Source organism: Sus scrofa, chromosome 13 (assembly GCF_054392235.1).
Source record: "Sus scrofa isolate SSC_HxYL_T2T_F1_AM1 chromosome 13, Sscrofa_HxYL_maternal_Yorkshire_Landrace_v2.0, whole genome shotgun sequence".
Lineage (NCBI taxonomy): Eukaryota > Metazoa > Chordata > Mammalia > Artiodactyla > Suidae > Sus > Sus scrofa.
Window position 1 is genome coordinate 17,556,313 of NC_139395.1, and position 27,543 is coordinate 17,583,855.

General features: G+C 39.8%; 1 protein-coding gene and 1 long non-coding RNA gene across 11 annotated transcripts in view; one reads left to right on the forward strand and one right to left on the reverse strand.

The window, feature by feature from the left end:
• HACL1 (2-hydroxyacyl-CoA lyase 1) overlaps positions 1-27,543 on the reverse strand; it is a 54,600-nt gene that overhangs the window by 15,446 nt on the left and 11,611 nt on the right. For 9 of the 10 annotated variants that reach the window (XM_084986810.1, XM_084986808.1, XM_084986807.1 and 6 more), the window contains 7 exon segments: positions 26,186-26,298; positions 14,242-14,377; positions 7,952-8,057; positions 5,910-5,993; positions 4,563-4,664; positions 1,449-1,603; positions 428-586 (listed from right to left, as the gene is read on the reverse strand). In XM_084986810.1, coding sequence (XP_084842936.1) covers positions 428-586; positions 1,449-1,603; positions 4,563-4,664; positions 5,910-5,993; positions 7,952-8,057; positions 14,242-14,377; positions 26,186-26,294 — 851 coding nt within the window. In that variant the 5' untranslated portion in view covers positions 26,295-26,298. 10 annotated transcript variants of the gene reach the window in all.
• Positions 17,689-24,913, forward strand: LOC146397188 (uncharacterized). The gene is made up of 2 exons (XR_014825077.1): positions 17,689-21,734; positions 22,121-24,913. It is a non-coding gene; the product is annotated as an uncharacterized LOC146397188 (long non-coding RNA).

Below are 27,543 nucleotides of genomic sequence, written 5' to 3' on the forward strand. Positions count from 1 at the left end.
CCTACTTTAGAGAAGAATGAAGCTTCATTAAGAAACTTAACCTGAGTCACTTGGGTCTGACATGGTCAAGTCAGTATTTAAATCCAGGCCATCTGACCCAGAGGCTGTGCTCTTAACCATGAAGCTCTGCTATTTCCCTGCAGAAAACAAGCTTTTCTCGGACCAGAACTTTTTTTCAATAACCTCGAAACTACTCCCTGTTTTTTAGGTTCTTGGTTCATGGTAAAGAGGTCATGAACACTCTGTCCTGGATGAGAAAGACCCCAGGGTAAATTATACTAGTGATCGCAGGATATAGCACAGTGCTGTGCACAAAGCACCGGGCACATGGTGAATGTTTGGTATGTATTTGTTAGGCGAGTGGGTCTTAGGCCTAATTTTTTGTATTTTGGAGAAAGAAATACCCTGATTCAGGATGGTGTTTTACCTGCAGATGGTTTCCACTTCCATGCCAGAGAACCCAAATGCACTGTCTCCTTCCACACAAATGACCCGCTGCCCTGGGTTTCTATCTTTAGCAACTACAGCAGCTGCAATGGCAAATCCCAAACCGACTCCCATTGTTCCAAAGGTACCAGCATCAAGCCTGTTGGGGAGCAAAGCTAAAATGAAACCCTTTGGGGCATGTCACAGATGGTAAGGTTGGCAGAAATCTAGTCATATTCACATGGCTTGTGGAAAAATAAAGAACAATTAAAAATTCTCTTTAATATAAAGTTTTTATACTGTGAGGAACTAATCTGTGAAGGATAAAGCAGAATGAATGGGAAAAATCACTCATGAATGCTTGGTAGACTGTAAAATGTATCCTTAGAACACTGAGTAAACAAATTATCACCTGATCTCAAGACATACCACACATAAAGACACTACAAAACCTCACTTAAGAATACTTTTTGGACTTACAATGGAGCATGATAATGGGAGAAAAAAGTATGTATACATGTATGTGTAACTGGGTCCCCATTCTGCACAGTGAAAAAAAAATTGTGTTGGGGAAATAACAATAAAAATAAATAAATAAATAAAGTTTCATTCAAAGACCAAAAAAAAAAAAAAAAAACATTAAGTGGAAAAAGCTGGGAGAAAAAGGATCAGTTTTGCACATCTATGTATACCTGTGTGTGTATACATATATATTTTTTGCCTGTATAAAGAGTGGGATTTATATATTTAAGGGTTGGGATTGTGGATAATTTAAATTTTCTTTTTGCTTTTATTGTGTTTTCCCAATTTGCTATAAATTAATGTATTTTTCCTGTGTAATCAGAAAAACTCACCATTAAAAGAAGTAATTTCAGAGAGAGAATAAATAAATAAATAAATAAAATAAAGAATACTTTTTGGAAATACATCCTTATATATTAGACATGTAAATTCTCAAATGTTTTATTAATTTATCTTGAATCCAAATTTAACACATTATATTCCTTTTTGGGAAGCCTTACCTGTGGCGAGGAAGGTAGTTCTGAAGCACAGTGCGCCCAATATCCATAGTATTTGCTCCTTCACTCACCACAAAACAATCTCTGGGTAGCTGTTCTTGAACATGGTAGAATACTGTGTAATAATTCATTGGCAGGGATTTTTGGGAAGCTAATTCCTAAAACATTAGCGGGAAATATAATCAAATTAGATTAAGATACAGTCAAAATAAGCAATGGCAATAAGCCACTTTCAAACTTATTTGGAAACAGGCAACAAATACAAACCACAAAATTCCCAAGGGGCCAACAGATGATCGTTCTTAGAAGCTAACTGATCTGTAAACAGTCCTGTGGGACATGCTAAGAAAAACGGGTCCCACAATCCCAGTTTGGGACATAACCAAATAAGCCAAGAAATATCCCTCTTCTTGAAGATGCACAATGCACACTAGCGTATTAAAGACCAAAAGTAAAGATATCTGACAATGGTAAAGAAGTCTGTTAAACAAGTCTAAACAGTCTTATTTGAGCCCTTCTATGAAAACACCACCTTAGAAAAAGTGAGATTTTTACTCTAGAATATTTTCACCTAAAACACAGCCCTATACTTAAAATTTTAGATTTCAGAAAATCTGAAAATCTGGTTCTTCTCCACATGCACTGGATAGTAAAGGGGACATGCTTTACCCGTGACTCTGGAGGTTTCTGAATGGAGGGAAAACCAGACAGATAATGCCCTTGTCTAGCCATATGCCTTTCAGAGCTTCAGCAGCAAAGGCCCATCTGGTCCCAGCACTGCCTCTTCACCTGTGCTATTTTGGTTCACTGAAGATTATACCCAGGATGGATGAGGGACCCTCCTATACTCCTGCGCCAGAGAAGAGAGGCAGGATATTTCCATCTTAAACTAAGGTGATGCGTATGGACAAGAAGATACCAATCAGGAAAGAGAATTGAGACTGGCTCTTGATAAGAGAAACAGTGAGTGATTAAAATTCCAATGAAAGGATTAAGGATCTGGTGCTATCACTGCTGTGGCCCCATGGCCCCCCCCCCCCACCAAAAAAAGGAATGCCTGTCATGGCTCAGCGGAAACAAACCCAACTAATATCCATGAGGCTGTGGATTCAATCTCTGGCCCCACTCAGTGGGTTAAGGATCCAGCATTGCCATGAGCTGTGGTGTAGGTCGCAGATGTGGCTCAGATCTGGTGTTGCTGTGGCTGTGGTATAGGCCAGTGGCTGCAGCTTGATTCAACCCCTGGCCTGGGAACCTCCACATGTGGCAAGTGTGGCCCTAAAAAGCAAAAAATATAAAAATAAAAACAAAATTTCAATGAAATAATCATGTATAATCAACTCTACTTATTTTGAAAATATTTATTCAAAGACATTAGGGATATATTAGGGAACAGTGAGTTTAACTGTAATTTCGTATTTGCTTATTATACATGATTCTCTGAGTTAGAAATACTTCATGAGCACAGAAAACTGCACCCAGCTGAACCAAGATGTATAGGAATATACAAAACAGTGAAGAAAATCAGGAACAACCTTCCTCATGATCAAAGACAAAACACTACCACATAGAAAAACTTCGAACAGAAACAGCCAAATCTTGCAGAAGTGGTTCATTTTAGGGAGTTCCCATCATGGCTCAGCGGTAAAAAACCCACTAGTATCCATGAGGATGTAGGTTCAATCCCTCATGTTTCCATGAGCTGTGGTGTATGTCACAGACATGGCTCTGATCCCACGTTGCTGTGGCTGTGGCGTAGGCCAGCAGCTGTATCTCCAATTCGACCCCTAGCCTGGGAATTTCCGTATGCTGCAGGTGTGGCCCTAAAAAGCAGTGGTTCATTTTACTGCCAACAGTGGATGGTTTGGTAGTTTCACAAATTACTACAATTCCCAAAGCTTATGTAAGTTCCTAGCTTAGGGACTGAATTGGAGCTGCAGTTGCCAGCCTACACTACTGCCACAGCAATGCCAGATTCGAGCCACATCTGTGACCTATGCTGAAGCTTGCTGCACACCGGATTCTTTAACCCACTGAGGATCCAGGGATCAAATCATCATCCTCATGGATACTAGTTGGGTTCTTAACCCACTGAGTCACAATAAGAACTCCTGGAGGGAATTCTTTCACAGTGTGCATGTATTCAAGGCACCATGATGTATCTTTAATTATCTTACAATTTTATGTCAATTATACCTCAATAAAGCAGAAATTTTTTTTTTTTTTTGTCTTTTTGTCTTTTTGCCATTTCTTGGGCCGCTCCCGCGGCATATGGAGGTTCCCAGGCTAGGGGTCTAATCGGAGCTGCAGCTGCCAGCCTACGCCAGAGCCAAAGCGGCGCAGGATCCGAGCCGCATCTGCGGCCTACACCACAGCTCACGGCAACACCGGAACCTTGACCCACTGAGCAAGGGCAGGGATCGCACCCGCAACCTCATGGTTCCTAGTCGGATTCGTTAACCACTGCGCCACGACGGGAACTCCCAGAAATTTTTCTAAAAAAAGAAAAAGGCAGCTTGAAGTTCCCGTCATGGCTCAGTGGAAACAAATCTGACTAGGATCCATGAGGACACAGGTTCGATCCCTGGCCTTGCTCAGTGGGTTAAGGATCCAGTGTTGCCATGAGCTGTGGTGTAAGTTGCAGACATGGCTCAGATCTGACCTTGTTGTGGCTGTGGTGTAGGCCAGCAGCTACAGCTTCAATTCGACCCCTAGCCTGGGAGCTTCCATATGCCTTGGGTGCAGCCCTAAAAAAAGACAAAAAAAAAGAAGAAGAACAAAAGAAAAAGGTAGCTATACATTAGACCACGTTTTCAATTTTGAAGATATACCTGTCCATTATAAATGTATGCCTTAAAGGACTTACATCTTAAAAGAAGAAAACATGTCCCAACATGCCCCAGGATTTAAGATTCCAAATGATGTCTTGTGATTTGGTGCCCTGGTCAAATTAACAACAATAAACCACATCCATCCACATCAGCTCTCACAATTCAATGTCCAATGTCAACAAACATATATCTTACCCATGGTGCTATTAGGGATGCCTATGTCATTCTACGACAGAACTCACCAAGAACCTGAAGCATTTTTGAGTTTTAGTGGGTCCCATATTACCTTGGATGCAGCTTCATTGCTCTTCATTTTTTCTCTCAGAATTTTCCACCACTTGCTTTCAGGAGGATACTGCCATGGTATTTTATCAAATTGTTCCAAAAGCTAAAAAAAACACAAACTTTTTCTTTCCTTTTTGAAAATAAACTTAAATCATATTACCATAAAAATTTCATCCTAAGATAAAATGATCCTGCCCTTGACATCACACACACTCTGTTTTTCCTCTAGGCAGCAAACAACTGATAGAAGATAAGTAGGAACCACGGAAAGCTTCTGCTTGGTTCAGTGTATACGTCTGCCAGATGTTGGCATCCCATAAGAAAAGGCAGAAGTGCTATTCCCTCCATATCTCACAGGCAGGAGGGCTCATAAACCCCCTCTTTCTTTGACTCTGTAAGGAAAATCACCTTGCCATTGAACTCTTGAGAGCAGGCTCATTGCCCCAGTATCTAGGGATTCCCATGATACATACCAAATGCTCCAGAGGGTTTTAATATGTGACTGGGAATTACATACTAATTTTGTGTAATCCTGATAATGATACCAATTTGTATCCAAAGCCAAGGGATAAATGTGCCTATATTTCATCTCCTGTCACAGTTAAATGTACAAATTATATGTGAATAATAAGAATCCAGATAAGTCACTGATTACAGTTTGAAGAATAAAAAATCTCTTTACTGCCCAAGGAAATACTAAGATATTTTTCCAGTAAATATAAATGGCTTTATATTTATTGGCTGCAAGTTTAGCTCCTCTAGAAGATGTACTACAATCTTTTAGATACCTGGATCAGTTTGCAGACCAAACGCCTTTAAATTTTCAATCCTCTTCCAAAAATGCTTAACTTACTCACATACAAATGATCTAAGTATAAGGAGAGGAAGTTACCAAGTTCCATAGTTATATTTAACAATAGTTTTCTGGAGTTCCCATTGTGGCACAGTGGAAACGAATCCAACTAGGAACCATGAGGTTGATGGTTCGCTCCCTGGCCTCGCTCAGTGGGTTAAGAATCCATTATTGCTGTGAGCTATGGTGTAGGTCGCAGACTCGGCTTGGATCTGGCATTGCTGCAGCTGTGGTGTAGGCCAGCAGTTACAGCTCCAATTAGATCCCTAGCCTGGGAATCTCCAAAAGCACTTTTTAGGTGCAGCCCTAAAAAGACAAAAGACAAAAAAAAAAAAAAAAAAAAAAAAAAAAGAATAGCTTTCCATCATAAATTTTGTCTAAAACAGATACTAAAGACCTGTCACCAAGTGAATCAAGATTGAAACATTTTCAAGAACTGACTGACTTCCCCAAAGACCAATCCACATAAACTAAAATCCAGGCAAAAGCTCTCACCTGTTGAGTGACAGCATTTATGTCTCCAAGCAAGGCCACAGCAGGCCTTACATTATTCCCTAACTCTTCTGCACAGATATCAACCTAAAAAAGAGACAAGGCTATATTTATTCTTTAAAAATCTTTAAGAATTAAGGCAATTGTGTATATTACACATAAGCATATGATTAAGATTTGATATTCAAAAAGTTCCTTAATAAAAGTAAAAATTCATGGAACTATATGAGTAGTAGGACTAGAACAGAAACCTTACCCTCTTCCCTCATTTTTTTTTTTTTTTTAAATTTTTCCACTGTACAGCAAGGGGGTCAGGTTATCCTTAGATGTATACATTGCAGTTACAGTTTTTTCCCCCACCCCTCTTCCCTCATTTTAAAATGCACCCTGTTGGGAGTTGCCTCATGGCGCAGTGGTTAACGAATCCGACTAGGAACCATGAGGTTGTGGGTTCGATCCGTGGCCTCGTTCAGTGGGTTAAGGATCTAGCATTGCTGTGCCTGTTGCATAGGCCGATGGCTACAGCTCCAATTAGACCCCTATCCTGGGAACCCCCATATGCTGCGCAAGGGGCCCTAGAAAAAAAGGCAAAAAGACAAAAATAAATAAATAAATAAATAAAATGTACTCTGTTGAATTCTGGTATTGTTCCAGAAGAACAATGCATTTGACTTGATCAGTTATAATTTTGAATGTAATCAATAATAAGGTTCTACTTACTTACACTGGAATTTCTATTCAGAGCAGGATTTCTCAAATTTGAGCATACATCGGAATCACCCAGTAGGCTTGTTAAACCATAGATTACAAGAGTCCACCTCAGGGTTTCTAAGCTCAATAAGTCTGGGGTAGGGCTCAAAAATGTGCATTTTTAGCAGGATTCTCAAGTGGTTCTGACACTTTTGGTTGAGGAACCACATTTTGAGAACTGCTCCCAGGCCATGGCATGATTACCTACTATTTACCCAGAAGCTCCATTTTTGGATGGTCATGGGTAAGTGAAAAGAGCTTCTTTGAGAAACAGTAATTTAGGCACCCCAAAGGGGATGCACTTGATTCTGTAATCAAGACGGGCAATCAAGAAATGGCAGCAGGGAGTTCCCATTGTGGTGCAGTGGAAACATATGCTACTAGAAACCATGAGGTTGCAGGTTTGATCCCTGGCCTTGCTCAGTGGGTTAAGGAGCCAGCGTTGCTGTGAGCTGTGGTGTAGGTTGCAGATGTGCCTTGGATCTGGTGTTTCTGTGGCTGTGGCTGGCAGCTGTAGCTCTGATTAGACTCCTAGCCTGGGAACCTCCATGTGCCTCAGGCGTGGCCCTAAAAAGCCAAAAAAAAAAAAAGAAGTGGCAGCAGCTTCCAGTGTACCCCAGGCCTTGCTTGAGGTTTTAGTTCTCAGTGGCCCCAAGGGGAAAGGGACTCTTAGATGACTGCTTAAGAAGTGGAAGGTAAACAGGGAAAAGAGAGGAACTGTTAACATGGTCATTGAATACCTTTTCACAAAATTGGTGTGGGGCAAACAAGTTTGCAAGCCACTATGTAGGCAACACTTTCCACACTAGTAAGGAAACTGGTTTACAAAGAGGGTCATAAAAATACAAGAGCTTGTTCCAAACACTGTTTAATGACATAGATAAAAGCAGCATTGTTTATAGAGATTTCCCAAACAAAGACGTTCAAAAGTTTTGGGATCTAAAAGGATAACTTAATCCCTAACAATGCTGAATGTTTTGTTCTAATCTACCATCCCACTTGAACCTCTTTTGTCTACTTTTACACTTGAACTATGAAGAAGGGGCAAATTATGCTCTTCAAACTGTTTAAAACTTGATTTTCACAGGTTTCTCTGTTTAGAAGTAAAGTGGTACATTATCTTTCATAGGCTTGTAAAGGCAGCTTACATTGGTACCTGTAATTATGCTAGACGATTTATAAAATTCTAATTCTGTAAAAAGAAAAATGGTTCTTTACAAAAGCTAAGAAGAAAGCTGAGAGGAGAACAATAAACAACACATAGCTCTGATTTTAAATCTCTCCTCTTTGAGTACCTGGATAAACTTCACATCTGGCTGGTATCTTGGAGGCAGTCCAAAATGCAAAATCCAATTTAATCTGGCACCAAATAACACAATTACATCAGCAAGTTGCAAAGCCCTATGAAAAAGAAAAATCTGATATAATACAAAAAGTATATCTACAATCTTATTTGAATTCTTCTAAAATTAATTTTCCAGGCATTTGGAAAAGTCTAATTTGGAGCTTACATGAGTCTTCAGAATTGGCTATATGGTAAATTTTGTTTTAGTAATCTAAAAGATGAAGTAAGAAGAAAAATATTACTGTAAGACTTTATCTACACTCTTTATTACTTTTTTATCATTAGAAAAATTAATACAAGTTTATTGTAGGTAATCTGGAAAAAGAAAAGTACAAAGAAAAACCCCAAATCACCCAATAATATTATCAACTTATAAACTATTATAAACTATCCTGGCATATTTTCATCAAGCTTTTTTTTTTTTTTTTGTCTTTTTTTAGGGCCACACCCTCAGCATATGGAGGTTCCCAGGGTCGAATTGGAACCTATGCCACAGCCACAGCAACATGAGATCTGAACCTCATCTGCAAGTTACACCACAGCTCACAGCAACATCGGATCCTTAACCCACTGAGTGAGGCCAGGGATTGAACCTGCATTGTCATGGATGCTAGTAAGATTCATCTCCGCTGAGCCACGATGGGAACCCCTCATCTAGTCTTACATAGCTGAGCTTATATACTAAATATTGTCTGATGCACTTTTGCTTATTATAAATATTTTCCTTGGAGTTCCTGTCATGGTGCAGAGGAAACAAATCCGAACAGGAACCATGAGGTTGCGGGTTTGATCCCTGGCCTCGTTCAGTGGGTTAAGGATTCAGTGTTACACGCTGTGAGCTGTGGTGTGGGTTGCAGATGTGGCTCAGATCTGGCATTGCTGTGGCTGTGGCATAGGTCAGCAGCTGTGTAGCTCTGATTAGACCCTTAGCCTGGGAACCTCCACATGCCATGGGTGTGGCCCTAAAAAGACAAAAGACTAAAAAAAAAAAACCACATAAATATTTTCCTTTGTCATTAAGCTCTTTTTAAATACAAATGTTAAAGGCTACACATTTTGCTGAGCACCTAATATTTTCCTTCTTTTCTTAATTGATGGATATTTTGTTATTAATAGTGCTGGGTTGCACTTTTTTGTCTTTTAGGGCCGCACCTGCAGCATGTATAAGTTCCCAGGCTAGGGGTTGAATCAGAGCTATAGCTGCCAGCCTATGCCAAATCTGGGCCAAGTCTTCAACCTACACCACAGCTCATGGCAATGCCAGATCCTTAACCCATGGAGCAAGGCCAGGAATCGAACCCAAGTCCTCATGGTTACTATCTGGGTTCATTACCACTAAGCCATGATGGGAACTCCTGTGTTGCGCATCTTTATTTGAATCTCTTTTTTTTTTTTCTCTCTCTTTTTAGGGCTCCATCCACAGAATATGGAGGTTCCTGGGCTAGGAGTCAAATCAGAGCTGTAGCCTCTGGCCTGTGCCACAGCAACACCAGATCCAAGCCACGTCTGCAAATTACACCACAGCTCACGGCAACACCGGAACCTTAACCCACTGAGCTAGGCCAGGGATTGAACATGCTTCCTCATGGATAGCTAGTCAGATTTGCCTCCTGTGTTGCATATCTTTATTGGAATCTTAATACATACTTCATATTCATTTGTCTTTTTAGGGCTGCACCCACAGTATATGGAGGTTCCCAGGTTAGGGGTCCAGGTGGAGCTGTAGCCACCGGCCTATACCAGAGACACATCAGCACGGGATCTGCATCTTTGACCTATGGCAACACCAGATCCTTAACCCACTGAGCAAGGCCAAGGATAAAATCCACATCCTCCTGAATACTAGTCAGGTTCATTAACTGCTGAGGCACGACGGGAATCACCCTAGAAGCAGGTATTTTTTAGATGATTGATTCATTTTCCTGAACTGCTTTCAAAAAATATTGCTTCAAGTATATTTCTAGTAGTTTTATATAACTTAATATTTTTGTCAATATAACTTCAATTTTTTTATTTCTACTTTGGTATTGTATCCACTCTGATATTAACGTAGAGTGGATATCAGATAACATAGAGTGGATTAACTCGTGCTTTCTTTTTGCTTACCTCATCTTTGCTTATTTTTAAGCTATATCACTTTGCTTCAGATATGGCTCTAATGATGAACATAACTGTCATTATTACTGATCTAATCTAAATGTTTCTACCTTTTTCCAGGATAATTTATTATTATAATTACTGTGGTTTTTGTTTTTCTACTTCTTGGCTGTTTCACGTTTTTCTTAGCTTTTGCCTAAAGAGGATCTGCTTTTTGTTTTTGTCTTCTGCAGTAGCTTATGCTATTTTTCACAGAAATTTAGTTACCATTTCAAATATATAGTCAAAAAAGCTATTCTCATATACTGTACTGGTCCTGTGGGACCCAATTTAACAAACAGATAAAACAGATAAAATTGGAAGTGGAAGGATAGATTTGCTTACAGATACTTCAAAACTCTTGATAAACTGTTGATTCAATTATTTATAGCCCTTTGTAATCTTTTTTACATTATTAATGTCATTAATATTATCTTCTTAAATTCAGCTGAAATAAAGATAAAATTCAGTCCAACCCAAGTATATGAAAAAAAGCATAATTAATTTGACTACTATACAATGTATACTAATATAAAAAAAGTAAAGGCAAGCTATTAAAATAGCATTAAATGAGCAACATTAAAGATTGAACAGTGGGAGTTTCTGCTGTGGCACAGTGGGTTAAGGATCCAGCATTGCCACAGCTGTGGCATAGGTCACAGCTGCAGCTCAGCTTCAATCCCTGGCCCAGGAACTTTGATATGTTGTGGGTGTGGCTATAATAAAAAAAGACCAAGCAGCAAACATTACATTTTAAATACCTTCAAAATTAATTTAGTGCCTGCATGACAATATGCAAACTACCAAATGCAGAGCAGTGGTGAACTGTGGAAAGGGAGGGAGGAAATGAGATCAGGAAAGATATTCAGGGACTACAAATGAATCTGTAATGTTTTGCTTCTAAAACTAAAAAAAAAGCCCAGGAGTTCCCTTGGGGCACAGCAGGTTAAGGATCTGGTATTGTCACCACAGCAGCTCAGGTTACTGTTGTGGTGCAGATTCAGTCTCCAGCCCACAAACTGCCACATGCCCAGGCACAACCAAAAAAAAAAAAAAAAAAACCGTTAAAGCAACAACATACTACTTAACATTATATTTTATAAAGTTGAGTTGTGGTTACGTTAAGTATTTATTAAACTATTTTCTTGTTTTGTTTGTATATTTATGGTATTTTATAATAAAGAAATTAAAAGAAAAATGCATGGTTTGGGAGTTCCCACTGTGGCTCAGCAGGTTAAGGATCTAACATAGTCTCCATGAAGATGCAGATTCAATCCCTTGCCTCATTCAGTGGGTTAAGGATCCAACGTTGCCTCAAGCTGTGGCATAGGTCACAGGTACAGCTCCAATCCAGCATTGCTATGGCTGTGGCATAGGCCTGCAGCTGGAGCTCCAATTTGACCCCTGGCCTGAGAACTTCCATATGCTGTGGGTACAGCTGTAAAAAGAAAAAAAAAAAAGATGCATGGTTTATCAGAAAGTGTGTTTTAAAGATGAAACTTCCAGTGCCAGCCGGGATTGGGTAAGCCCATTCCAGCTGAGCTCTCCCATTGATTACAGCAAAAAACTCTGAACAAACCACAAAAACCAATTACCCAAGGCTTCTGAGAACTAAACAAGAGCAGGAGGACCTGGAGGGGATCAAAGAAGTGACCACACAGGCAGTGAATTTCTGAGATTTTCCCCCCTTTTATCTGTTGGCTCTGACCCAGAGAAGTCCTAGTTGTAGAACTAAAGGGCAGCAAACACTTGGGGAGAAACGCTATCTTTTGGCCAGAAAATCAGGAAAAGGAACCCTGTATGCCAGAGAACATAGGAAGTAAGCTACAAATTTTTCTTTTTTCTCTATTTCTTTCAGCTGAGGAGAAGCAGAGTGCCATTGTGGTAGGTCCCAAGAAGCTAAAATCCCAAGAGAAAATTCATTTTTCAGGCAAGAGAAACTGGGAAAGGGGGCCCTTGTGGTCTGAAGAGTATGGGGGCATCCCCTTATTTTTCATCTTCCTTTTTTTTTTCTGCCACTCTGCCTCAAAGGTAGCCCCTGTTGTGCAGTACTATAATATAGTAGCAAGGGCCAGGAAAAGGAACTCTGGTAACTGGGGGTAAGAGTGGGCTGCATCTTAAGACAGAAGAGAAATCCCTAGTTCAGGATGTGAACAAGAACATGTCTGGGGCTCACTGCTGTCCTGGACATGTGTAGACAGACCCAAAGGAGCACAGCAAAAGCTTTGGAAATGAACTGACCCTGGAACTATGCCCACAGTAAATAAGACAGAACCAGCAGTCTGAGGCTAACTCCTTGCTAAAACAAACAAAAATCAACATTCTACATAGGATTTCAATATGACCTAGACTCTCACAACGCAATATTCAAAATTCTAGGATATAATCCAAAACTACTCAATATACAGATGATGAGAAAAATGAAACCAATTTCAAAAGAAAATATAATGAATAGATGCCAATTCTACTGATAACCCAGATTTTAGCATTAGTAAACAAATACCTTTTTTTTTTTTTTTTTTCTTTTTAGGGCCATACCCGCAGCATATGGAAGTTGCCAGGCTAGGGGCCGAATCCAAGTTGCAACTGCCAACCTATGCCATAGCCACAGCAATGCCAGATCTGAGCTGCCTCTGAGACCTACACCATAGCTCACGGCAACGCCGGATCCTTAACTCACTGAACAAGGCCAAGGATTGAACCTGCACCCTCATGGATATGAGTCAGATTTGCTTCCGCTGAGCCACGACAGGAAATCCTGTGAACGAATACTTTAAAGTAGCTATTATACCTGTGTTCCATAGGAAAACAAAAATACTCTTTAAAAAAGTAAGAAGATAAAAGTTCTCAGCAGAGGAGTTCCCGTTGTAGCTCAGCAGTAACAAATCCAACTAGTATCCATGAGGACTCGGGTTCGATCCCTGGCTTCGCTCAGTGGCTTAAGGATCCGGTGTTGCCATGAGCTGTGGTGTAGGTTGCAGACGTGGCTTGCGTCTGGCATTGCGGCTGTGACATAGGCTGACAGACACAGCTCTGATTTGCCCCCTAGTCTGGGAACTTCCATATGCCATAGGTGTGGCCCCAAAAAGAAAAAAAAAACGTTCTCAGTAGAGAAATAGAAAATGTAAAAAAGACAAAGGGGGAGCTCCCTGATGGCTCAGCATAAGATCTGGCATTGTCACTGTTGTGACTCAGGTTGCTGCTGTGGCATGGGTTGGATCCCTGGTCTAGGAACCTCCACATGCCATGGATATAGCCAAAAAAAAAAAAAAAAAAAAAGACAATGGGATTGAAAAGAATTAAACAGTTATTCAGGGACCTATGGGACAATATCAACATGCCTAATTTTTTTGTTACTCCAGAACAGAGAACGAGACCAGCGTAGAAAAATATTTTTTAAGAAATACAGCCAAGGAGGAGTTCCAGTCATGGCTTAGTGCTTAACAAACCCAACTAGTAACCATGAGGTTGCAGGTTCAATCCCTGGCCTCGCTCTGTGGGTTAAGGATCCGGTGTTGTTGTGAGCTGTGGTGTGGATCGCAGATGTGACTCCAATCCCACATTGCTGTGGCCGTGGTGTAGGCTGGCAGCTACAGCTCTGATTCGACCCCTAGCCTGGGAACTTCCATATGCCTTGGGTGCAGCCCTAAAAAGACAAAAAAAAAAAAAAAGAAGAAGAAGAAGAAAGAAAGAAATAACGGCCAAAAACTTTCCAAATTCGGTGAAAGACATCAATGTACAGATTCAAGAAGGTTAGAGAACCCCAAACAGGATAAACTAAAATAAAACCATGTCCAGACACATCATAATCAAAATGCTGAGAACCAAAAATTTTAAAAATCCTGAAAGGAGTCACAGAAAAACAACATGTGATATATAGGAGAGCAGAGAGTAAAATGACTACGGCTTTCTCATCTGAAACCATGAGGGTCAGAAGATAGAGGACAACATCTCTAAGTACTGAAAAGTCTAAAAGGAAATAGGTTTGCTTAAAATTACATGATTCTTTCAGAACTTCTCCTAGATTCATTAAAGTCACAAAACAATTTAAATTAGCCTAAAATCTGCCAAGCTATTGTGTTTAAAATTTGGAGCACCACGTACCTGGATCTGGCAGCACCTACACAGTTTGGATGGTTGTCAGGGATAACACCCTTTCCCATGGGGGTGGGCAAAAATGGTAATTTGCATTGCTCCACCAGTTTTCTGATACTGTGCTCTGCATGGGCATAAGCAGCACCTACAAGAAATCCAAATGTATTAGACAAGTCAGTTAAGCTCCAGACACTGTGACCCTTCAGTTCATGTGATATTGCTTTTAGAACTTCTCAAAAATTCTCCTACTTATACAGGGCTTAAATTCAAAACAAATTATGACCACGGTTTTATCTTTGGGTATTATTTGGGGGGGGGGGGGGGTATTTCCACAGCATGCAGAAATTCCCAGGCCAGGGATCAAACCCAAACCACAGCAGTGACAACACTGAACCTTTAAATGCTAGGCCACCAGGGAGCGCTATCTTTGGTATTTAAAAATGTTTAAGAAGGCAATAGGCCTAATTTTCCCCTAAAATAATGTTATCTGTCATTCTGAAGGCTGTCTATCCCCAAACAAAAGTTGCACCTCCCATCTGCTTCTCTCTCTTTTCCTTTTTTTTTTTTTTTTTTTTTTGCTTTTTATTTAGGGCCACACTTGTGGCATATGGAGGTTCCCAGGCCAGGGGTCCAATCAGAACTATGGCTGCCGGCCTACACCACAGCTATAGCAACGTGGGATCCGAGCCTGTGTGCCACCAACACCACAGCTCATAGCAATGCCAGATCCTTAACCCAGTGAGCGAGGCCAGGGATCGAACCCACAACATCATGGTTCAGTCAGATTTGTTTCCACTTCACCTCGACAGAAGCTCTGGCTTCTCTTAATTGCCAGTTCTATGCTATACTCCTGTTGAATCACTACTCACAATTCCCTGAACATACTATCTACTGACAAGTGCAGGTGAGAAAGGAAGGACTTTGTTCCAACAGGGAAAGCTCCCTCTGACCTCACACATTGCTCCCCACCACCAGCTAACCTGGACTGCACTGTCATCTAGTCTATGTGTGGAAATTCTAACAAGGGGCATAGTTTCTAAAGCAGTGTAGATGGCTTCACAGGCTCTATACCTCTGTGACTGCAATAGGACTAATCCAAGTGAGTCAAATCATTTGTTTTTACAGCTGTGTGCCTGCAAAATAACCATATGCATTATGTTCTCGGTGACTATGAAAACAACTCACTGTTTCAATATAGAAATGATTTCATTTCTAACATCATCAAGGCCATCGTTTTAGCTATTTAACTTTATGCTTTCTCAGGGTTAGTGGAATATTACTCCATATCCAGAACTTATATTCTCTACTGAATTCCAATAAATAGTACAGTACATTTACATTTAATCTAATGGTCCCTTCTATAAAACTATCTTAGGAGTTCCCGTTGGGGCGCAGTGGTTAATGAATCCGACTAGGAACCGAGGTCGCGGGTTTGATCCCTGGCCTTGCTCAGTGGGTTAAGAATCCGGGCGTTGCCGTGAGCTGTAGTGTAGGTCGCAGACATGGCTCAGATCCCGAGTTGCTGTGGCTCTGGCCGGTGGCTACAGCTCCAATTCAACCCCTAGCCTGGGAACCTCCATATGCCACGAGAGAGGCCCAAGAAATGGCAAAAAGACAAAACAAAAACAAAAACAAAAACAAAAAAACTATCTTAGTATCTTTTCTCATACGTCCTCTTAAAAAAAAAAAAAAAAAAAAAAAAAAAAAAAAAAAAAAAAAGAACGAAACACCAAAAAGTTTCCTTGTATTCTCTTTCTTGCCTCCAAATCTTTGTCCATTCAGTTGTTTCTTCTTGGACTTCCTGGATTCTCTGTGCCAACTCAGTGAACTGTCACCTATTTTTTCAAGGGGTGGCCACAGAGTTATCTCTTCTGAACAGTCTTTCCACACTACCTACACAAGAGCATTGTTGCTGCTTCCCGAGATGCCCGCTCAGCTCTCCACATACCACTTAAGACTATATCACACTTATTTGTGACCATGTCTGTCTGTCTGTCTATAAGTAGGAACCATTCTTTCTCTATATACCTCAGAAGTGTTTTCTATGATCCCTGCCTTACCATAAGCACTCATCAAATGCTGGTTAAAGGAAGGACGAAAACTAGCATCACTGAGCTCATTCTATTTATTTTGTTGTTTAATAATAGTAATACTGTTGAGGTGGCTAATCTCTATATTACAAGTGAGGTAACTGAGACTCAAAGCATTTTTTCCAAGGTTAGAGTGAATATACCATATAGTTATATTCAACTCATCTCTGACTTCAAATTTTGTCTGTTCCCCACCATTTTTATTAAAATTATTTTTAGTTTCTATGTAGTTAGTTCCTAAGTAGTTGATAACTGACTAGCATGTTCATAAGTGATTCATAACCCCCTCAGTATTAGAACCTATAACGGATACTACAGTAAATTGCTGACAGGAGTATAATTGGTTCAATACCTGAGGAGAAAGCAATTTGACAATATGTACCAACACCTTTAAAATATAAATACTTTCTAACTTAGTTACTTTTCTTTCTGGGAATTTATCCTATATCTTAAATATTAAAATAGCATTAAGTATAAACATGTTTTTCACAAATATACTAAACAAACAAAAACTGGCAAATATTTAAATATTTGCCAGTAAAGTATTAGTATATACTGGAACAGATATTAAAAATTTTATTTAGGAATGGAGTTCCCATCAAACAAATCTGACTAGGAATAATAAGGTTGCAGGTTCGATCTCTGGCCTCGCTCGGTAGGTTAAGGATCCGACATTGCCATGAGCTGTGGTGTAGCTCGCAGATGCAGCTCAGATGTGACACTGCTGTGGCTGTGGCATAGGCCAGCAGCTGTAGCTCCAATTAGACTCCCTAGCCTGGGAATATGCCGCAGGTGTGGCCCCGAAAAGCACGCGCATACACACACACACACACAAAGAAATTATTTAGGAAAAAAAATTAAGACCAGAAAAAAATATTATGTTAACTGAATTAAAACTCTAATAGAGTGGCCATTTGACCCAGCAATCATACTCCTAGATACATACCCAAGAGAACTAAAAACATACATCCACATAAAAACTTGTACACAGATGTTCAGAGCAACATCATTCACAGTAGTCTAAAAGTGGAAACATCCCAAATGTTCATCAGCAATGAATGGATTAAATGTGGTATATCCATACAATGGAATAATAAGTATAATTATTATTAATTATATTTATTACTATATTATATATGACATATAGTTACATAACTATAATGGATATGATATTATTATTAGTATTGAGCAATAAAAAGAAACAACATACTGATATATCACATGGATGAACCTGCAAAACATTATGCTAAATCGGAAAGCCCAACTACAAAGAACCATACATTATATGATTCTATTTAAATGAAGTATCCAAACAGGCAAATCTAGAGAGACATAAAATAGATTCATGGTTGCTTGGGGCTGAGGAGGTTGGGGTGACAGCTAAGGGATGAGGAGTTTGAGGAAGGTAACGATGATATTCTAAAACTGATTGTGGCAATAGATGCACAACTCTATAAATACACTAAAAGATATCTGATTATACACTTAAAAGCTGTTTACATAGTATGATCACAATATATAAAATATACATGCAGAAAGGAACAGAAAAGTACTACATGTTAAAATAGTTTTCTTTGGATGAAGGGATTTCCTCTTTCTAAGCTTCTGGATTTTCCAATTTTCTTATAATACTCGTGTAATTTTCAAAATTACAGAAAACACATTTTACTCATAAGGCCAAAGAAGGGGGAAGGATCAAGATGGCAGAGGAGTAAGACATCACGCTCACCTTCTCCCAAAAACACATAAAAAAAAAAAAAGATCTACATGTAGAACGATTTGCACAGAACATCAACTGAATGCTGATAAAAGATCTTAAACCTTGAAAGAGGGCAAGAAACCCTCCACATGACTGGGTTAGAAAGAAAAAAAAAAAAGAGAGAGGGAGAGAAAGGAATCAGGACTGGACCAGCAATCCTCAGAAGGAGCTGTTAAAGAGGAAAGGAACCCACACAGTGGTGGCTGTGAGGTGTGAACCCACACCTAACCGACAGGGAGGTCAGCCGAGATGGAGGGACCTCAAAGTCACCAAGAAAAGCGCAGCAGCTACACTGAGGACAGCAAAGCAGAGTGAGAGCCACACAGATCATCTGTACCACCTCCCTGGACACCACAGCCTAACATGCTCGGGCAGGGGCTGGGCGCTGAGACTCAGGCTCCAGAGGTCAGTTCCAGGGAGAGGACTGGGATTGGCTGTGTGGAGACAGCCTGAGGGGCTGGGGAGCAGTGTGCCATGGACTGGGGAGCAGAACGCCATATCCAAGGGAACTCAGGAGGAGTCTGGGCCCGTAGAAGAAGTAAGATGCCACTGTTGGGAAGGGAGGGACCACTACAGGAATATCTTTCCCCGTGCACGTGCAGACTCTCAGAGGGCAAGGTGCCTCTGGTGCAGCCTACGGGAGACCAGGTGCCCCTTGTGCAGGCTACAGGTGGCCAGGAACCTCTTGTGTGGGCTAGGGCAGCAGGGGGCTAATCATGACATGGCACCTTTTGCATAATCTACAGGTGGTGGGGGCAAACCACAGCAGTCATCTCAGAAACCAGAGGGAGGTGTGGCCCACCACAACTAGGGGTCTGTGAACAGGCTCCATCTGCAGCCCCAGTCACCTCAGAGAAAGAGGGCACTACAACAAAGCACCACCTATTGTTGCTCTTGCTTCCCTGGGAACACACCTGCCCTGCTGCCGCCATTGCCAAACATTCCAGGCACCACCTACATGTGCCTGATCACTGTCACTTCCCAGGACCCAGCAACTGGGAGCAGCCTGTGCAACTCCTGTGTGGGCTAAGTGGGATGGGGTGCATCTTGCATGGTCTACAGGTGGCAGGGGGAAACGACCACAGTTATCTCTGACTCCAGATGTGGGCATTGTCCACTACCACTAGGGGCTGGTGAACAGGCACCACTTGTGGCCCCATTCACCTCAGAGGGCACCACAGAGGAGGGCACTGTGACTGAACACCACCCATTGTTGCTCTCAATGCCATGGGAACTCACATACCCTGCTGCTGCCACTGCCAAATGCTCCGGGCACCTCCTAAATTTGCCTGAGGCTCATTACCACTTCCCAGGGCCATGCAACTAGGAGTAGCCTGTGCCACCTTCCTGCAGGTCCTTGCTACTGTCAAGAGCCCAGCAACCAGGCACTGATTACTAGCCCCGCCTACTGCCTCCTTCTCCCTGGAAACATGCTCAGCACCCTGTCAAGGGGATAACAGCCTGCTCACACTGGGGAAAGAGACAGCAAATATCCAAACTCCCACATCAAAAATAAATAGTAATCTCCCACAAAATACAAAGGGGCACTTTACATAGAAATATCCCTCCAAGACTACAGAAGTTGGTTTCCATAAACTCACAGAATAAGAAAAATATAAGCAAAATGAAGAAACTCAGAAGCCATTCCCAGTTAAAAGAACAAGAGAATTCACCTAAAGCATCAAACAATGAAACAGACCTCTGCAGTCTAATAAACACTGAGTTTAAAAAGGAGATAGTGAAAATACTGAAGGAATTAAGGGTGAATATGAAGGAATTAAGAGCAGATATGAACAGTAATGCAGATTATTTTAGAAAGGAACTAGAAAATCTAAGGAGGAGACAAGAAAGATTAGAAAATTCATTTGCAGAGACACAAGCTGAGTTAAGGGCACTGAAGAGCAGAGCGAATTCGTGACTTGGAGGACAGAATAATGGAAATCACCCAATCAGGACAGCAGACAGAAAACCAAATGAAAAAAACATGAAAACAACATAAGAGATCTATGGGATAATATAAAGCAGGCCAATCTACCCATAATAGGGATTCCAGAAGGAGAAGAAAAAGAAAATGGGATTGAAAATATATTTGAAGAAATTATGCCTGAAAACATTCCAAATCTAAAGGAAACAGATATCAAGATACAGGAATCACAGAGGGCCCCAAATAAAGTGAACCAGAACAGGGCCACACCAAAACATATTACGATAAAAATGGCAAAAGTGAAAGAGAGGATTCTAAAGGCAACAAGAGTAAAAGAAAGCATTAATTATAAGGGAACCCCCATTGGGCTATCAGCTGATTTTTCCGTAGAAATACTACAGGCCAGAAGAGAGTGGTAAGATATACTCAAAGTTCTAAAATGGAAAAGGCAGCCTAGAATACTCTACCCAGCTAGAATATCATTTAAAACCGAATGAGAAATAAAGAATTTCTCCAACAACCAAAAACTAAAAGACTACAGCAATACTAAACCCATTCTAAAAGAAATACCGAAAGGGCTTCTCTAAATGAAAAACAAGTGAGAAGAAATAAGATGGAGGAAATCATAACTGGAAAGCAATCACTTAAGTAAGCCAGTATTTAAAAATTTAAAAGAAAAAAAAAAACCTACTGTAAAAGTGATGATAAACACAAGGAAGAGCAAAAGGACAAATATGAAGATGTTAAAAAAGAACTTCAAAATCATAAAGTGTGGGGAAAGTAAGTTAAGAAAATCTAGACTCTTTTTTTAAAAAATGTGTTTGAGCCTATATGACTATCAGGCTAAAGCAAGCAGATATAGGAAGGGGTTAACATACTTGAAAAACATGGCAACCACAAATCAAAACCAAACATTACATTCATGGGAGTTCCCGTTGTGACGCAGTAAAAATGAATTCGACTAGGAACCATGAGGTTGTGGGGTTGATTCCTGGCCTCACTCAGTGGGTTAAGGATCCGGCATTAGCGTGAGCTGTGGTGTGGGTTGCAGACATGGCTCAGATCCCGCGTTGCTGTGGCTCTGGCGTAGGCTGGCAGCAACAGCTCCAATTCACCCCTAGCCTGGGAACCTCCATATGCTGCAGATGTGACCCTAAAAAGACAAAAAAATTACATTCACGAAAACTTAAGAGGACACAAGCATAAAATTAAAGGAAATAATCCAACCAAAAAAAAAGAAAGGAACAAAGGAGAAACATAGTATCAACCGGAAAACAAGGTTTAAAATGGCAATAAATACATCTTTATCAATAATTACATTAAATGTCAATGGACTGAATGCTCTAATTAAAAGACACAGAGTGGCAGATTAGATTAAAAAGCAAGATCCTACAAATATGCTGCTGACAAGAGACCCACCTTAGGGCAAAGGACACACATAAATTGAAAGTGAGGGGATGGGAAAGATATTTCATGCCAATGGACAAGACAGGAAAGCAGGAGTTGCAATACTCATATCAGACAAAATAGACTTTAAAAGAAGACATAAAGAAAGAAAAGAGGACACTATTTAATGACAAAAGGATCAATTCAAGAAAAGGATATTACAATCATCAATATGCATGCCCCTAATATAGGAGCACCCTGATACATACAACAAATACTAACGGACATAAAGGAGAAAATCAATAAGGCAACAGAGATCCTAAATGACACAATAGCAAAGTTAGTCTTTTTTTTTTTTTTTTTTTGGTATAGTTGGAAAGATTACTGAGATAATGCATATAAAGAAGTCAATAAATGGTATCATCACTATTGGTTTTCTTTTTTTTTTTTTTTTTTTTTTAATTTGTTGTTGTTGTTGCTATTTCTTGGGCCGCTCCCGCGGCATATGGAGGTTCCCAGGCTAGGGGTCCAATCGGAGTTGTAGCCACCGGCCTACGCCAGAGCCACAGCAACGCGGGATCCGAGCCGCGTCTGCAACCTACACCACAGCTCACGGCAACGCCGGATTGTTAACCCACTGAGCAAGGGCAGGGACCGAACCCGCAACCTCATGGTTCCTAGTCGGATTCATTAACCACTGCGCCACGACGGGAACTCCAGCAAAGTTAGTCTTAATCGACACTTTCAGGACATTATATCCAAAAAAATCAGAATATACATTTTTTTCAGGTGCACCTGAAACATTCTCAAGGACTGACCACATACTGGGGCACAAAACTAACCTCAACAAATTTTAGAGTATAGAAATTGTTTCAAGTATCTTCTCTGACCACAATTGCATGAAACTAGAAACCAACCACAGGAAAAGAAATGAGAAAAAACTGACTACATGGAGACTAAACAACACGTTACTAAAAAACCAATGGGTCAGTGAGGAAATCAAAAGGGAAATTAAAGGATACCCTGAAACAAATGATCATGAAAACACAACCATTCAAAATTTATGGGATGCTGCAAAAGCAGGGCTTAGATAGAAGTTCATAGCAATACAGGCCTTCCTCAGAAAAGAAGAAAAATCTCTAATCAACAACTTAACCTACCACCTATAAGAATTCAAAAGAAGAAGAAACAAAACCCAAAGTCAGCAGAAGGAAGGAAACATAAAGATCAGAGAGGAAATCAACAAGAGATTCAAGAAACAATAGAAAAAATCAATAAAACCAAGAGCTGGTTCTTTGAAAGGGTAAACAAAATTGACAAATCTCTGGCCAGACTCACCAAGAAGAAGAGAGAAAGAACTCAAATAAAATAAGAAATGAGAAAGGAGAAATCTCAACGGATACTGCAGAAATACAAAAAAAAAAAAAAAAAAAAAAAAAGAGAGAGAGAATACCAAAAGCAATTATATGCCAACAAATTTGACAACCTAGAAGAAATGGACAACTTTCTATAGATAATACAGCCCACCAAAACTGAATCAATAAGAAAGACATCAACTGAATAGAACAACCACTAGAAATAAAATTGAGTATGTAATAAAAACACTCCCTACAAACAAAAGTCCAGGACCAGATGACTTCAGAGGTGAATTTTACCAAACATACAGAGAAGAACTCATACCCATTCTTCTTAAACTTTTCCAAAAGGTTGAAGAAGGAACATTCCCAAAGACATTTTACGAAGCCACCATCACCCTAATACCAAAATCAAAAAAGAAAATTATAGGCCAATATCTCTGATGAATATAGACGCAAAAATTCTCAACAAAATTTTAGCCATCCAAACCAACAACATATAAAAAAGATCATACACCATGACCAAGTGGGATTCATCCCAGGTGCACAAGGATGGTTCAACATATGCAAATCAATCAACATCATACACCACATTAACAAAAGAAAAGTCAAAAATCACACGATCATCTCGATAGATGCAGAGAAAGCATTTGACAAGGTCCAACATTCATTCATGATAAAAACTCTTACCAAAGTGGGTTTAGAGGGAACATACCTTAACATAATCAAAGCCATTTATGACAAACCCACAGAAAATATAATACTCAATGGAGAAAAGCTGAAAGCCTTCCCACTAAAATCTGGAAAAAGACAAAGATGCCCACTCTCACCACTGTTATTCAACATAGTATTGGAAGTCCTAGACACAGCAATCAGACAAACAAAAGAAATAAAAGGTATACAAATTGGAGGTGAAGAGGTAAAACTGTCACTCTATGCAGATGACTTGATGCTATATATAGAAAACCCTAGGCTATATCCAAAACTACTCAACCTGATGAAAGTATTCAGCAAAGTAGCAGTATACAAGATTAACATTCAGAAATTGGTTGCATTTCTTTATACTAATAATGAAATATTAGAAAAGAAGTATAAAAATACCTTTTAAAATTACACCCCAAGGAGGGAGTTCCCATCGTGGCTCAGTGGTTAACGAATCCGACTAAGAACCATATGGTTGTGGGTTCAATCCCTGGCCTTGTTCAGTGGGTTAAGGATCCGGCGTTGCCGTGAGCTGTGGTGTAGATTACAGATGCGGCTTGGATCCTGCGTTGCTGTGGTTGTGGTGTAGGCCAGTGGCTACAGTCCAATTCAACCCCTAGCCTGGGAACCTCCATATGCTGTGGGAGCGGCCCCAAAAATGGCAAAAAGACAAAAAAAAAAATTGCACCCCAAAAAATCAAATACCTAGGAATAAACCTGACCAAGGAGTGAAAGATTATATGCTGAGAACTATAACATTAATCAAGGAAATTAAAGAAGATTTGAAGAAATGGAAAGATATTCCATCCTTCTGGGTTGGAAGAATTATATAGTAAAAATGGTCATACTACCTAAAGCAATCTACTGATTCAATGCAATCCCTATCAAATTACCCATTACATTTTTCACAGAACTACAACAAACAATGAAAAAAATTATATGGAACCACAAAAGACCCAGAATTGCCCAAGCAATCCTGAGGAACAAAAACCAAGCAGGAGGCATAACTCTTTCAGACTTCAGACAATATTACAAAGCTACGATAACCAAGACAGTGTGGTACTGATACCAAGACAGACAGACAGAACAGTGGAAAACCAGACACCTGTGGTCAATTAATCTTTGACAAAGGAGGCAAGAATACAAAATGGGAAAAAGACAGTCTTTTCAGCAAGCGGTGCTGGGAAAACTGGACAGCTGCATGCAAATCAATGAAACTGGAACACACCCTACACCATGCACAAAAATAAACTCAAAATGGCTTAAATAATTAAATGTAAGACAGGACACCATCAAACTCCAAGAAGAGAACATAGGCAAAACATTCTCTGACATCAACCATACAAATGCTTTCTCAGGTCAGTCTTCCAAGGCAATAGAAATAAAACCAAAAATAAACCAATGGGACCTAATCAAACTGACAAGCTTATGCACAGCAAAGTAAACCATAAAAAAAAAAAAAAAAGACAACCTATGGAATGGGAGAAAATAGTTTCAAATGAAGGAACTGACAAGGGCTTAATTGCTCAAATATACAAACAACTCATGGAACTCAACAACAAAAAACCAACAACCCAATTGAAAATGGGCAAAAGACCTGAATAGACATTTCTCCAAAGAAGATATAAAGATGGCCAAGAAGCACATGAAAAATTGCTGAACATCACTGATTATTAGAGAAATACAAATCAAAACTACAATGAGGTACCACCTCACACTAGTCAGAATGGCCACCATTAATAAGTCAACAAATAACAAACGCTGGAGAGGGTGTGGAGAAAAGGGAACCCTCCTACACTGTTGGTGGGAATGTAAATTGGTACAACCACTATGGAAAACAGTAATGGAGGTACCTCAGAAAACTAAATATAGAACTACCATGTGACCCAGCAATCCCACTCTTGGTCATATATCCAGACAAAACTTTCACTGAAAAAGAGACATGTACCTATATGTTCATTGCGGCACTATTCACAACAGCCAAGATATGGAAACAATCTAAATGTCCATTGACAGGTGAATGGATTAAGGAGATATGGTACATATACACAATGGAATACTCCTCAGACCTTTAAAAAGAACAAAATAATGTCATTTGCAGTAACATGGATGGAACTAGAGACTCTCATACTAAGTAAAGGAAGTCAGAGAGAGAGAAAGACAAATACCTTATGGTATCACTTATATCTGGAATCTTATATATGACACAAATGAATCTTTCCATAGAAAAGAAACCCATGGACTTGGAGAACAGACTTGTTCTCCAAAGGAGAGGGGGAGGGAGTGGGATGGACCGGGAATTTGGGGTTAATAGATGCAAACTATTGCATTTGGAGTTGATAAGCAATGAGATCCTGCTGTATAGCACGGGGAACTATATCTATTCACTTGTGATGGAACATGATGGAGGATAATCTGAGAAAAAGAATATATATACGACTGGGTCACTTTGCTGTACAGTAGAAATTGACAGAACACTGTAAATCAACTATAATGGAAAAAATTAAAATCCTTAAAAAAAAAAAGTCAAAGAAAAGCACTAGGTGATATTCCAGACACTCTAGAATAATTCTATGATTTTGAAATTAATAAATTATGCTAAATGGATACAGAGAATTCTTATTCCAATTTCAAACATTAGTGCAGATGCTCATAAATAATGAAGACAATTTCTAAACAGAATTAGCATTCTTTTGAAAGCCTAGAGCAAGCTTTTTAGAGTTCCATTCACTGCTACCTTTCCCGATGATAAGAAGGGGCTGTTTGGCATTCCTAAGAAGAGATGCTGCCACATCTACTGCAGAGGTTTCTGCCATACATATAGGAGGAGGCAAGCAGCACTCCATATACCTGGAAATAAAGATCTCTGTTAATTAAAAGAAGTCAATATACACATATACACAAACATGCATATACATTTATTCCCAAACCATTTTAAAGATTATAGGCAGCAAGACTTAAAACCTCCCCATGCAGCTATAAAAGATAAAGATTTTCTCCTATATAACCACAATATCCTATCACATCTGGTAAATTAATAGTTATTCACTAAGAGCATCTAAGTGCCAAATGAGCAATTCACTGACTGGAATCTGAAGTCAACAGCCTTGCACTGTAGTAGTGGCAATTTCAGTAATAATAAAAAATATACTAAAAGTTAATATTTAATACCCACTAAGTGCCATTTATTCTCTCATTTAATTTTCTTTTTGTTAATTTTTAACTATTTCTTTAAGAGTCATTTCCCCAATACAATTTTTTCTACTGTACAGCATGGTGACCCAGTTACACATACACGTACACATTCTATTTTCGCACATTATCAAGCTCCATCATAAGTGACTAGACATAGTTCCCAGTGCTATACAGCAGGATCTCATTGCTAATCCATTCCAAAGGCAATAGTTTGCATTTATTAACCCCAAGCTGCCCAACCACCCCACTCCCTCTCCCTCCCCCCTGGCAACCACAAGTCTGTTCTGCAAGTCCACGATTTTCTTTTCTGTGGAAAGGTTCACTTGTGCCTTATATTAGATTCCAGATATAAGTGATAACATATGGTATTGTCTTTCTCTTTCTGACTTATTTCACTCAGTATGAGAGTCTCTAGTTCCATCCATGTTACTGCAAATGGCATTATTTTGTCTTTTTTATGGCTGAGGAATATTCCATTGTGTATACACCTTCCTAATCCAGTCATCTGTGGATGGACATTGGGGTTGTTTCCACGTCTTGGCGATTGTGAATAGCGCTGCAATGAACATGCGGGTGCATGTGTCTCTTTCAAGTAGAGTTTTGTCCGGATAGATGCCCAAGAGTGGGATTGCGGGGTCATATGGAAGTTCTATGTATAGATTTCTAAGGTATCTCCAAACTGTTCTCCATAGTGGCTGTACCAGTTTACATTCCCACCAGCAGTGCAGGAGGGTTCCCTTTTCTCCACAGCCCCTCCAACACTTGTTATTTGTGGATTTATTAATGATGGCCATTCTGACTGGTGTGAGGTGGTATCTCATGGTAGTTTTGATTTGCATTTCTCTATTAGGTATTACCATTATCTCCATTTCACCACTGTGGGAAAAGGAAAACTGAGAA